Raw genomic sequence first — 15,298 nt, 5'->3', positions numbered from 1 at the left:
GGATTCTCATCACTGCCCTCAATGGAACGGCTCCCCCAGCTCATTTCAGATCCATTTAGTGGACGCTGTTTGTAACGCTAAATCACCAGGTATTCAACGTATGAAGCCGATAATTACACAGGCACACAAAAAATAAAAAGTGGTCTGTATCAAAAACAACACACATATATTCCCATGTATTTTGCCACGCTGAATCCGAATCCGCAGTCAGTTTGACCCCAGCACGTCAGAATCAAGGTCATTTGAAGGTCAAACTCGAATAAAAGTAGTATAAAAAAATGTAACTAGTATTTCTATGGTTTCGAGGGTCGCTGAACATAAATCCGTCATCCCCTTGACCCAAGCACGCCAGGTTCAAGGTCATTTCAAGGTCAAACATAGATATTGCACGAAAAGTTGAATTCTGACTACAGATTTTGAAAGTACGGAAAAAATTACGTTCAGAGACAATTTTTTCAATTTTTTTTATCGTGAATCCAGCGGTCATTTCGAGGTCATTGTATTTTGATCCCATGAAAATCAGTATGACCATTTTGAAAAAACAGAAGTACGTCTTCAATGAATAAAAAAACTCTTTCCATACGTTTTGACGGTTGCTGAATCCAAATCCGTGATCTCCGTGACCCAAGCACATCAGGTTCAAGGTCATCTGGAGGTCAAACTCAAGAAAACGTAGTTTAAAAAAATGTAACTAGTATTTCTATGGTTTTGAGGGTCGCTGACTCCAAATCCAAAATTAGAATTGCTCCGACTACTCGAGTTTGGTGTGCAAAGTGATAGAATTTATACTTCTCTTCTCTTGTAACGGACCCTTTTATCTTCAAAAGATTTATGCAGCGGTTTTCTTTTTCTTTTTTCCGTTTCTGACTCGTTTTCCCTTTTAAGCATCCAGCAAAAATCTGCCATCATATTTACATCCCATCTTCCTTGATACCGGCGTTCCATCTCTTTGATATCTTGATGAAACCGTTCACCCTGTTATTCGCTATAGTCTCCGAGATTTTCTGGGAAGTAATCAAGATGAGAATATAGAAAGTACAATTTTAAATTCATTAAGCATCCTAATTCTTTGTAGCTATTTAATAAATTTTCCACCACAGTTTCGTAATTTTCACTTCTCTGATTCCCGAAGAAATTTTCTGCTACTTTCTTGAAACTTGACCATGCAGCCAATTCTACAGGGGTCATCTTTGTGATAAAGTCGTTATCTCTGAATAAAGTGCGGATTTGGGGACCATCAAAAACACCTTCTTTTAGTTTGGCATCACTTATGCCTGGAAACTTCTGTCCTAAGTATTCAAAACATTTTCCATCCTTGTTCAGAGCTTTGACGAATTGCTTCATAAGACCAAATTTGATATGAAGGGGTGGGAGCAAAATTTTTGAAGGATCTATTAAAGGATCCCGGAGAACGTTTTGTACGCCTGGATTGAAATCAGTTCTTTTTGGCCACTCTTTCTGTACATAGTGATGCTTTCTATCTCTACTATCCCACAGACACAAGAAACAGGGATATTTTGTAAAACCTGACTGCTGACCCAGAATCAGAGTTGATATTTTAAGGTCACCGCACACTTTCCATTTGTGATCCGAGTAATTGATTTTTTCTAATACAACTTCCAAATTCTGGTATGTTTCCTTCAACTTCGTTGAATGAGCTATCGGAATAGGCGCAAAAGAGTTTCCATTGTTCAAAAGTACAGCTTTGAGGCTTCGTTTAGAAGAGTCAATAAATAACCTCCACTCTTCATCTTTATAAATATTAGGTTTCAATTCATTCATTAATCCTCTCACATCTGTACAGAATGTCATCGAGTTCTCTGAATCTTTGGCAAAGAACTTACGAAACTTCTCTTCTCTATTCCGATAAACATAAGCCTTGGTCCCTTTGGACAACAAATTCTTCTTTTTCAATACTGCGGCCAGATACTCGGCTCCATCTTTGGGTAATCCCAAATCTCTTACGAGATCATTCAACTCTTTTTGATTGAAAGTTTCGGGGGTATTATTCGAGACAACGCTTGGTAAATATTCATCTTCTTTGCTATCACTTTGACTGTCACTTTCCTCATCTGAGGATTCAACAACTTCCATTTCCTTTGGTGCAAGTGATGTATCAACTTCCATAGGTTCTTGGTCAGTAGCTTCCTCTTCTAACGGTATTGGCTTTTTTACTGATGCTACTTCAGCGTACACGATTTTATTTTTTGTAGTTGCGTTAAAGCCAAAAGTCTTGGTCATACAGAAATAGCAATCGTCTCGACATAAAGGTTCAGACCATATCATAGGCTGTGAAAATTTGAGCTGACTACGAGTCCGACATTTCTCCCATCGTGATAATATTGTTCTGCAACAATTGCAAATCATATGAGGTACCCAGACTGTATTTTGGCTGACAACCTTTAAATTAAAACATTCTTCGTAAATAGTTATAAACCTATCTGATAACAGCCTTCGATATTTTGGCACTTCAAATTTTCCACAAACATAACAGAAATCATCTGTTTTTCCATCACACCTATGAAAAGTAGATTCTATTCTACTAGACTTGCGGTCACTTGATGACGACGCTTGCGGGCCCGCTTGCCTACCCTGACCAACCGCCGATACTGGGCATCCGAAACCCTGCATCGTACCTTTTCGTGTGCCGGCCATGACGGCATCGTGCTTTCACCCCAGAGCTTTGCCGGAAAACAAAAAAAAGAAAAAAAGCCGTTTCCCGCCGTCACCGCGTGGAGGTGCCCTGGGTTCCTGCACACGAAAAACGTAGGTGTGATATAAAATCTTACGCTTTCAGGCTATAGCGAATAACAGGGTGAACGGTTTCATCAAGATATCAAAGAGATGGAACGCCGGTATCAAGGAAGATGGGATGTAAATATGATGGCAGATTTTTGCTGGATGCTTAAAAGGGAAAACGAGTCAGAAACGGAAAAAAGAAAAAGAAAACCGCTGCATAGATCTTTTGAAGATAAAAGGGTCCGTTACAAGAGAAGAGAAGTATAAATTCTATCACTTTGCACACCAAACTCGAGTAGTCGGAGCAATTCTAATTTTGGATTTGGAGTCAGCGACCCTCAAAACCATAGAAATACTAGTTACATTTTTTTAAACTACGTTTTCTTGAGTTTGACCTCCAGATGACCTTGAACCTGATGTGCTTGGGTCACGGAGATCACGGATTTGGATTCAGCAACCGTCAAAACGTATGGAAAGAGTTTTTTTATTCATTGAAGACGTACTTCTGTTTTTTCAAAATGGTCATACTGATTTTCATGGGATCAAAATACAATGACCTCGAAATGACCGCTGGATTCACGATAAAAAAAATTGAAAAAATTGTCTCTGAACGTAATTTTTTCCGTACTTTCAAAATCTGTAGTCAGAATTCAACTTTTCGTGCAATATCTATGTTTGACCTTGAAATGACCTTGAACCTGGCGTGCTTGGGTCAAGGGGATGACGGATTTATGTTCAGCGACCCTCGAAACCATAGAAATACTAGTTACATTTTTTTATACTACTTTTATTCGAGTTTGACCTTCAAATGACCTTGATCCTGACGTGCTGGGGTCAAACTGACTGCGGATTCGGATTCAGCGTGGCAAAATACATGGGAATATATGTGTGTTGTTTTTGATACAGACCACTTTTTATTTTTTGTGTGCCTGTGTTATTTTCTGCTTATTTTCCACAAGATATTGCGTATTTTCATTGAAATGCATAAATTGCAAATAATTGATAAGAGCGAACGAGCTTATCATAAGCTGTCATTTGAATAACTTTATTCCAAGCACCAACGTTTCTAAATAATTATAAATAATCTCTGATATACGTATAAATGCAATGCTGCAATGCCTGCGCGAACTAAAGCTTTTCCCAGCGTAATTAATATTGTGGGTTCAATTCCAAATTTTTTTGTATTTAACTTTTTTTTACATAAATATACAACAATAATTGTAACAAAAATTTAAATCAACGGTGAATTTCAATTTTTATCAAAATATTTCGGGGAAATGAAAACATACGAAAATTAGTAATCATTCTCATTCTATTGTAGAACATATTAGTAATAATTCCCGATAATGAAAGAAAAATTACATTAAAATAAACAATAATAAAATTTAATCCAAAGGTGAGTTTCGATTGTTATTAAAGTATTAATCAATAGTACTTTATTTTTATCAGTTTCGTGTTTTGGAACTACCACTGGGTTTTCACGAAGCCAAATGTACGTAGTTATTTATGAAAAAAAAGGAATTATGGTTAGTGTAGACGTTCTTATCCTAAAAATGAAACATAAAAGGGAAATTTATTTATAATAGATCAGGAGATGTTGAATGAAGTCAATATCTCCTGAGTCCCAACAGATCAAAATGAAGATCCTGATTTTCTCAAAAGGCTTATAACTTGTGATGAACCATGAGTATATAGTTATGATGTTGAAACTAAAGTCCAATCGTCCCAATGGTAAGACCCACGAAGAGCCAACGCCCAAAAAAGCACGCCAAGTTCGATCAAATGTCAAGGTTTTGCTCACTGTCTTCTTTGATTACCATGGCGTAATTCATCAGGAGTTCTTGCCACAAGATCGTACTGTCAATAAGGAGTATTACCTTGAAGTTATACGTCGTTTGTGAGAGGCAATACGCAAAAAACATCCGAAACTTTGAAAAGACAATTCGCGAATTTTTCATCACGATAACGCACCTATTCATTATTCGTTGCTTGTGAGAGATTTTTTAGCCAAAACTAACACCACAGTCATGCTTCAGCTTTCATATTCACCGGATTTAGCTTCCAGTAACTTTTTTCTTTTCCTAAAACTTAAGAAACTCATAAAAGTACATTGATTTTCAACGATTGAGGAGATAAAAACTGAATTGCTGAAAGAACTCAAAATGATTATAAAAAATGTTTCGATGATTGCAAAAAGCGCTGGAACGAGTGTATTATATCTAACGGGGATTATTTTGAAGGGGACAACATAAATATTGACCAATAAATAAATATTTTTTGAGAAAACCATAAAGTAACCTTACTTGTTAAATACCCCTTGTATGTGAAGTCTAATATCGGAGAATACTCATATGGTCAAGCCAGTATAGTGGCTTTCCCGTACTCAGGGTTGATGCTAATTTTGACACTTTGAAAAATTATTTTATTTGGTACAGGGAGTTAGTACCTAGTTTAGTTCTGGTTTTTTTTCGTAATTTTGACCTTGGAATTCGATTAAGCGTTGAAAAATACCTCAAAAAACTATATTCACACTCTCTTACTATAGAAAGTTTATTTTCGCGACTAAAAGGATAGTTTACCCTTATTTTAGAGTTGGATTATGGTTGATTCGTAATTTTTGATTTATGATATCAAATTCGTGATCAGTATGTAGAAAAACCCCAGAATTAACCTATTTTACAGACTAACTTGAGAAATTATTTTGAGCCAGTATAGTGGTTTTCCCGCCCTGTAAAGGTTAAAGATCTCTTTGTTACTCTGTTTAAAATCTGAGACATTTTAGTATAAGCTGTACTTTGAATTTCTTACTTTGATTAAAGAGTGTAACTGAAATACCTGCTATTTTTAATTTCCCTGCTGAAACAAGGACATTCAACCGGATTGAAAATCCAATCTGCTTCGAGTCTATTTCTGAATCCTACAAATAATAATTTAAATTTATCAAACTGGAATCGATCTGAATCCCCTTTAATATTTTTCTATCCTGAAATTAATTATTATAATATGTAAAATTAATTTCGGGATAAAAAACATTAAAGTGAATTAAGATTCATTTTACTTTAATGAATTCCAATTATGATTTGTAGAATTCAGAAATAGACTCAAAGCGGATTGGATTTTCAATCCGGTTAAATGTCCTTGTTTTAGCAGGGTTAACTTTATCTTTGAAATTAATCCGTGATTCGCGCGAATTATTAAACAGAGATCAACAGTAACTAATTACCATCAGATAATAATTAAGGTAAGACTATACTTAAGTTATTAATTATTCTAAGCATGTAAATTGCTATCTTTTCATTTACGCTCTATTTATCACATATCATTCTTTGCTCACGGCCTCCAGCTTAGTCCTAAAATACTACCTATTCACTTTGAATTTCACGCTTAAACGTAATTTAGACTAGACGTAACAGAATAATTATTTTTTATATTGCATTACTTATTTTTAGTGAGCCTGTTATGCGCGTACCTAGAACTATGGTAAGCTTGAAAAACTATATAAAACTGAAAAAATAGAGAGACTATATTGGCAATATAATTTCTTCTTTTCTAAAATCCAAAAAAAAAGATCAATATATTACTTTATGGGAACTTTGGGACTGGTGTATATGTTTGCACCAGGCTGGAGTTTCGATAGTTTACTTTGGAAAAAAGGCTCCCTGAAGCTGTATACGCAGCCAACTTCCGTACGCTCTACCGAGCAACTGTTTTCAATCCCTCTCATTCCATGTTTCCCGCTCTCAAGTGCAATTTGGCGCGAAGTCACAAGCTACTATTTTTCTCTGAAATTACAAGAGCTGAGCTTACGAGTAAAATTCAGACATTTAGAAGGCATTTATTAATCATTTTCAGGTGGAATATTATTATTATTCATCTTAAAATCGAGGCTAAACTGATAGTGGTAAGAATAATCAAAATTTGTATATGCATGTCATTTTATGATTTTTATTTACATGCATGGAATTATTTTAAATTTAAGAAATGGTGTTTTAACAATGTTTTAAATATAAAATTTTAAATTTACGGTGATTTATGAAAATGAACGTATAATTTTATGTACAAAAACCTCTTCCTGATATTAATTTTTTAATTACAAACATATAATTGTTATCCATTTTAACATATGGGTTAGGTCAATCGAAAGATATCTTTGTTTTTTTTTTTTATGTTATTCTAAGTATACTAATCGTAACTTATTTTTAATAGACATATGTATAGAATATTTTTTGTTCATAAAAATTATACATATTTTGTGTAATATTATAATATTGACATATTTGACACGTAAATCTCGGCTAAATAATTAATTATATTTTTTGTTGTGTTTTTATCAAATTCTACATTATAGTATCGTGTATAATTTGCAGTAATATTGTGTGGGCAAATTAATTCAATCAATTAATTATTTTTTAATTACTGCAAATAAAATGGTGATTGAGTAACATTTAGACAATTAAAAACTCATAACTGGCACGGAAAGATTTCTTTGTAAGTATATAGAACTCAACTCAATTTTTAGACGAAATGTAAAAAGCTTCTTCACCATAATTCTCGTAACCGAATTAAATCTCAAAACCGGGACGATTCTTCTAACAAAAAAACAGACGAGGTTTGTTGGTATCACAAAAAGTTTCAGCAAAATGCTAAAAAGTGCGTCAAGCCTTGCAAGTTTTTGGGAAACGACCAAAGCAGTCCGTAAGGACGGCATCTGACTGCTCTTCATCTAGTAGCCGTCTCATTGTTGTTGATAAAGTTACCAAAAATTGTTTCCTCGTCGATACAGGTTCTGATTTATGCTGTTTTCCTCGTCGTTTATTACGAGACCGTCGTTCTCCTGTTAACTACGAGTTGTGTGCTGCAAACGGAACCAAAATAAAAACGTATGGTTTTCTAAACTTAAATCTTAACCTTGGACTTCGTCGTGATTTTCCATGGAGATTCATCGTCGCTGACGTCGATCTGCCGATAATTGGGTCTGATTTTCTCGCTCATTATCACCTTTTAGCGGACTGTCATACAAAACGTATCGTCGACGTAACCACTGGTCTTCGAGTACAAGGTTTATCTCAGCCTTTTTCGCAGAGCAGTATCAAAGTGGTTCAAGATTCTTCACCATACGCTACTCTTGTGTCTGAATTTTCTGAAATCACTCGTCCTCCGGGTTTACCTCGAAACATCAAACACGAAACCGTCCATCACATTCGTACTACTCCTGGACCACCGGTTACAAGTAAAGTTCGCCGATTATGTCCTGAAAAATTAAAAATCGCTCGCAAAGAATTTGAATACATGTTATTAGCTGGCACAACTCGTCCTTCTGAAAGTTCTTGGTCTTCACCACTGCATTTAGCACCAAAAAGTGACTCATCTTGGCGTCCCTGTGGTGACTTTCGAAAGCTAAATACTTGAACGATTCCGGATCGCTATCCGGTTCGTCATATCCACGATGCCACTTATTTTATCAATGGTTGCATCATCTTTTCTAAGATCGATCTTGTAAAAGCTTATCAACAAATTCCAGTTGCTGAAGAAGATATTGGTAAAACTGCAATCATCACACCATTTGGTCTTTTTGAATTTCCATTCATGACGTTTGGACTTCGAAATGCTGGCCAAACTTTTCAAAGGTTTATGGACGAAGTTTTGCGTAGTTTGGACTTTTGTTTCACCTATATGGACGATATTCTCGTTTTCTCTCGTTCTAAAGAAGAACATGAGCGTCATCTTCGAATTATTTTCGAACGTCTTGCAAAGTACGGCCTAGTTATCAATCCACAGAAGTGCATCTTTGGAGTTCAAGAGGTTAATTTTATTGGTTACACCATTTCTGCTGCTGGCATTCGAGCCCCAGAAGAACGAGTAAAGGTGATTCAAGATTACCCTTTACCAAAAACAGCTCAAGATCTTCGCCGTTTCCTGGGAATGTTGAATTTTTACCGCAGATTCATACCTCATGCCTCTGAATATGAAGCTCCTCTGCACGGTGCAATCAGTAATCCATTATTGAAAGGCGCTCAACCAATCACATGGACACCTGAACTTGAAGAAGCTTTCATAACCTGCAAGAACTGCATTTCATCTGCTTCACTTCTTGTTCACCCTCGCATTGGTGCACCTCTTGGTTTATTTACAGATGCCTCGAACCACTCTGTTGGAGCTTGTTTACAACAGCTTGTTGATGACGTGTGGCAGCCTCTCGCTTTCTTCTCTAAGAAAATGTCAACAAAAGAAAGTTCTTGGCCTGCTTATTATCGTGAACTTCTGGCTATCTACGCTGCGATTCAACACTTTCGCCATTTTCTGGAAGGGTACCAATTCACGATCTTCACAGACCACAAACCATTAACTTACGCCTTACAACAAAAACGTGAAAAGCTCCCGCCAATTCCACTCAATCAACTTTCATTCATCGCAGAATTTTCAACAGATATACAACATATCAAAGGTACCGATAATGTCGTTGCCGATACTCTTTCCCGGATCGAAACCGTTTCTGCACCATTTGATTTTGAGTTGCTAGTTAAATCTCAAGAAAAAGACGAAGAACTCAGAAGAATTACTAAGAAAAACTCTTCTCTCAGCATTGAACGTGTGCCGATTCCTGGTACCTCACTTATGGTATTTTGTGATACATCAACAGGAAAACCTCGGCCCTTCATCACACAGCCTTTTCGTCGTGACATCTTCAACCAACTGCATACTTTGAGTCATCCCGGCGCAAACGCTTCACTCAAATTGATCAGCGATCGATTTGTTTGGCCTTCCATGAATAAAGATTGCCGAAATTGGGCTCGTACTTGCAGCGATTGTCAACGATCAAAAATTACTCGCCATGTTCACGCTCCACTTGGAAATTTCGAGACTCCAACGAAGAGATTTTCGCACATCCACATCGATCTGATTGGTCCACTTCCACCTGCACGTACTTTTCAATATTGCTTGACTGTCATCGATCGTTTTACTCGATGGCCCGAGGTTTATCCTTTAGAGAACATAACTGCAGACACTGTGACTCAAGCACTTTTAGATTGCTGGATATCTCGTTTTGGCTTTCCAGAAACTTTATCCTCAGATCGTGGTCCTCAATTTACTTCACACCTCTTCAAGAACTTTACAAAACTCTTCGGAATCCGACACAATTTCACTACAAGTTGGCATCCTGCTTCGAACGGTTTGATCGAACGCTTACACCGCCATTTAAAAGCTGCAATCATGGCTCATTCTGACATCAATTGGGTTCAAGCTTTGCCTCTTGTACTTCTTGGTATTCGTTCTGCTTTTAAAGAAGATATCAAGGCTACTTCAGCAGAGATGGTCTACGGAGAAACTCTTCGTTTACCTTTTGAACTGCTTTCTTCAAACCTTGAAAACAAGAATCTCGGCGATCCAAACAGCTTCCTCTCAAGCTTACGAGAGTTCATGTCACGCTTACGCCCAACTCCAGCATCAAGACACTGTCAACCTGGCGTTTTCGTTTTCAAGGAGCTCTCCAAATGCAGTCATGCCTTTTTGAAACAAGGACCTTTTCTAAAGGCACTCCAACCACCATACACTGGGCCATACGAAATCATGGATCGAAACACAAAAACGATTACACTCAAGATCTGTAACAAACCTACCAAAGTCTCTATTGACCGAGTGAAACCTGCATTCATTTTGCAAGATGATGTCACACCTGTTCCTGTTTCTATTCCTAATGCTGTACCTACAAAACCAATTCCTGTTCCCGTTTCTGTTCCTGATTTTGTACCTACAGAACCAATACCAGTTCCTGTTCTTGATGTTATGCCTACAGACCCCACGCAAATTCCCGAACGCACTACGCGATTTGGCAGAAGAGTCAAATTTCGAGACATTTTAAATTTGTAGCCAAATTCTCTGCCAAGGGGGGTAGTGTGGCGAGCGCACCGAGCATTCGAACCAACATTCGAACGTGGTTGAGAAACAAAAGTGTGAGCATAGCAACGAACATTCATTTCGTTTAATGAAAAAACATTTCTATAGTTAGTCTGTCAATTGTATTCATAATAAATAGACGTTGTGATATTAACCAATTGACTTATTACTAATAGGAGTAAATACTCGAACAAATAACCATTTATTCCTATAAATATATTCGTCAATTTAGAAAATAGTATTATCACAAAAAATAGTTGGTGTATTTTTTATCAAAACTATTTCTTGAAACAATCTATTTAGCCAAAATGATTCTTTAGCAGCCTCACTCAGTGCTATATATTCAGCTTCTGTAGTTGAAAGAGAAACGCTTCGTTTTGCTCCACTAGAATACATTGATACCATTCCATTCACATATCGTCTATTAATCACTTGCATAATCAGCATTGCAAAAAATATTCAATCTTCCAGTTTTAAATTCATGCTTATACAAAATTCCCTGACTCAAAGTTCCATTTAAATACTTGAAAATACGCAAAATTAAATGCCAATGTCTCTCGTGAGGATTTTCCAAAAATTGAGATGTATAATTTACGGCTAATGCAATATCTGGTCGAGAAACAACCGCTAAGTACATGAAACATCCTACTGCTTCACGATATGAACCTTTCAATTCTTGCGTCACTTCAGCTTCGCCAGGCTGTACATAACTATCAATAACTATCATAACTATCAATAGGTGTATGAACAATGTTTGTCTTATTTATTTGAAATCTTATTAAAGTTTCTATGCATATCTTTGTTGATTAATCAAAATCGAACCATCATCAAATCGCTGTATATGTAAACTAAGAAATTAGCCAACTGGCTCTGTTGTAATTTTAAACAAATTTTTCAATTTCTTTAAAAAATCATTGATGATATCTTCATCAGATGCAACAATTAAACCGTCATCAACATAAATTGCAACTAATATCTTACAATCATTTTTAATACTATGAAATAAACATTGATCAGCTGTACTCTCATTCAAATCAAGTTTAAATAGTTCATTTTTTAAACACTCATTCCAACATCTTGGCGACTGCTTCATACAAACTCTTTTTTAACTTGCATACGCGTTCAGTAGAATCTTGAAAACCTTCAGGCTGCTACATGAAAATTTCTTCGTCAAGAACTCCGTTCAACAAAGCAGTCTTAACATCTAATTGTTGTAACTCTAAATTTTCATTAGCAGCAACACTTAACAAAGCTCTTATTGTATCAAACCGTACCAGAGGACTAAAAGTTTCATCATAGCCAATACCTTTTTGTTGACTGAAACCTCGTGCAACAAGACAAGCCTTGAAACGATTAATTTCACCATTAGCATTATGTTTGACTCGAAAAACCCATTAATTGTAACTGCTTTACGCCCAGCCGGTAAATCAACAAGTTTCCACGTAGAGTTTTTTAAGCAACTCCCTTTCCTTTGTATGCAGATTTCATTGCCTCCTCAAAAGTTTGTGGTTCGTCAAGCTCAGCAATTACCATGAAGGACCTTTAATGTACTTTTTGTCTCGTAACTTTCTTTTCTCAAACATCTCAGATTGATTTTCTTCTTGCAACGATTTGTTGCCGACCGACTCATTAGTGATTGGAATCATCAAGAAAAGAATTATAAAAGCTTTCATCACTATACTTTCATCATATAAATTAATTAATGTTATTGAAGCACTAATTGTATCAACAATTTTGTTATATTGATTTAATATCGACGTTTTTCTCATGTTAAGATGTATCTGCATTTAAAAGATAATGCTTTTGTTATTATTAAATAAACCATTGAATTATATATATATATATAATTACTTCTTATTCCTAATATTAATATTTCCTTTAGTAATGTTATTTTCAATTCGTATATATTTTTTGTAGTCTGAAATATATTAAAGTAAAAATTATATTGTTATATTATAGCTTAAAACTACTTTTTAAGTTTTAATTGCAATCAAAACATTACATTTTATAGTTATAATAATGACAAATTAGAATTTTAATATTACTATGTGAAAACAAATGTAAAATTTCGAATTGAAAAAGTGCTATAGTATTTTTCTTATTGGTTCTATCATTATACATGCAAAATACATTTAAATATTTAAATTTAGTCCATTCTGTTGTATTTTATTTTTTACTTAACAAAAATTAAAAGCTTGCATTTGACATGAGTATATAATGTTAATGACTGGGATGGTGGAACGAGCGCAATAGGAAAGAGCTCTTTGGTGTACGCACTGAAATTAGCTGCACACTCGGAGCTCAGGGCCCTTTTTTTCTCGAGGTAAACTATCAAAACTCCACACTGGTTTGCACATGCGTATAGTCAACTCATTAGAAATGAGCAATGCTTTATGCGAAAGAATTAATCAATTATTTTTGCAATTCTCTGAAAATTTTTCGCAAAATGTATTATACTTTCGAAACGAACAAATTATGAGCATTTAAATAGCTTTTTTAATTTAGAAAAGTAGAACTAATTATACAAATAAAAAATATTTTATAATTGATGTTAGCAAACATGTTTTTAATTAGTATTACCTCAACGGTTGGATGAAAAAATATACAGTCATATTTTTGGAATGAACATTAAAAATCCTTTCCAAAACAATTTTTTTAATAATTTTTCCACCATTTCGGTTACTATGTTAATGCAGTTATAATGGTCGTGGTTGGCGTCTGCTGCTATACAGTTTAAAAGTTTTCTGTTCTTTCAAATCTTCTTTTAATCTCGAGACTTTTAATCATTGTTGTTATTGTGATTATTATTATTATTATTACTCTTTTTATCCACATTGATTATAACCATGGAACCATATGATATGATTGTTAATCAACCTGTTGTCATAGATAACGTAAGTTTATAAAAAATATTAGTTGCATTCACATAAAAATGTAATTTGGTAAAGAAAAGATCTTGATGGTTTAAATAATCAAAAATCAAACTGAACTGTATACAACCTGTTGATCAGTTAATAAATAAAAGATTTTGATGGATGTTAATTCATATATTTAATTCAATCTTTCTCTGAATTTTGTATAATAGAAATCAGGACTTGTCAGAATAGAAACTTTAGAGTAGAAATAAATATTCAAATGACCAATATGCTATAATTATATAAAATAAATTAATAACATATCTGTGTTATAATTATTAAAATATTATTTTTATGTTATATCATTTATTAATTCGATTCTTAATTAATTTTGTAAATATGTATGTATGTATGTATGTGTATATATATATACACTATTGTCTCTAATAAATAAAATTATAGTTGAGGAATAAATGTTTTAAATATATTTTGGATTGTAATTGCAATTATTTATTATTTATATTTTCATGAACCTTAAACAGAAGTTTATATTTATACTTTTTATTTGTCAAATCATAAATAAATCTGTCATAAGTATATAAGACTTTTGGAAAGAATGTTTAATTTTATACTTATGTGCTAGCATTTTATGTATGCAAGTCACAAAGAAAATTTTCACTTGATAAGTATACATACGAAATACAAATTTTATCTCAACTATGATGCAAACCTGTTTACAAGTTTTGCAATGATGAATACCTATATTTTATTGTTTTTCTAAAATCTTAACTAGTATTTTATTTACAATCTGTATGTCAATAATATGTAAATGATATAACAATATTATTTTTTGAATAAAAAAACTATTTTACATGAAAATACTTAACTGTTGATCAATACCAATACTTTTGTTTTACAGAGCTAAATTATATATGCATAAATCGTTATTTATATTTCTCAAATTATGATATCCTTGGTGTTGTGTGGATTAATTTCTTTCCTAAACGATTAAGATGTTCTGTTATTAGTATAGTGTACGATATACAAGCAATTTTTGCTTTTTTAACAGTCTATATAATGATGTGCTTTCTTATTATTTCATTTGTAATAAACCATGGTGCATTTGTGATAGATCTTGAAACTTTATTGTTGAACACCTTATTTAAGTATACTCTTATATATTTTTTAAGTATGCTCTTATATATTAGTAGTTTATTTATAATTGACAATTTAAATTTTCTGCATAATATCAAGTGGTATTTTCTGAGTTGTAGATTTAGCTGTTTGCATTTGGTTTGTATATAGTCTTTCCATGTTAGGTGACGATCCAGATGCATTCCAAGGTATTTAGTTTTGTCTGCTTGAGGTATTAGTTGGTTCTTTACATTACTGGAGGACGAGTTTCTTTTTTTAAGGTGTAAGTTATTTGAATTGATTTTGTTTTACTGATTTTATTCTCCATTTGTTCAACCAAAGTGTAGCTTTGTTTAGTTATTTTTCATATTATTAAAGGCAGTTGCTGTATTTAAGTGAGTTGTTAATATAACTGTGTTGTTAGCGTAGGTGACAATATTAATGTTTCCCATGGTTGGAAGATCATGGATGTAGATTAAATATAATATAGGGCTAAAAACATTACTTTGGGGAATACCGGTTTATATTGGGTAAAGTTTCCTGGTATCATTATTTATTTTTACCTTAAAAGTTCTTTGATTAAAGTAAGATTTTAAAATTTTCTGGTAAGATTTTAAGTTTATACAATACTTTTTTTTTTTATTGAACGTTTTCGTATTGAAATCTCATAAGGG

The 15,298-nt window shown here is 33.9% G+C and overlaps 1 protein-coding gene across 4 annotated transcripts in view; it reads left to right on the top strand.

Moving 5' to 3' along the window:
* Positions 1 to 15,298, top strand: part of LOC131664602 (actin-related protein 1) — a 462,784-nt gene that overhangs the window by 94,439 nt on the left and 353,047 nt on the right. The window contains exon 1 of one of the 4 annotated variants that reach the window (XM_058935843.1): positions 13,241 to 13,529. The exons of the other annotated variants lie outside the window; for them this stretch is intronic. Within the exon in view, the coding sequence (XP_058791826.1) occupies positions 13,482 to 13,529 (48 nt within the window). The 5' untranslated portion in view covers positions 13,241 to 13,481. Of the gene's footprint in view, positions 1 to 13,240; positions 13,530 to 15,298 lie in introns of those variants that run through there. 4 annotated transcript variants of the gene reach the window in all.

Source organism: Phymastichus coffea, unplaced genomic scaffold, assembly GCF_024137745.1.
Source record: "Phymastichus coffea isolate CEN01 unplaced genomic scaffold, Cenicafe_Pcof_1.1 PCOF00003, whole genome shotgun sequence".
Classification (NCBI taxonomy): Eukaryota; Metazoa; Arthropoda; class Insecta; order Hymenoptera; family Eulophidae; genus Phymastichus; species Phymastichus coffea.
Note: the sequence above shows the minus strand (reverse complement) of the source record. Positions and strands in the feature narration are given on the sequence as shown.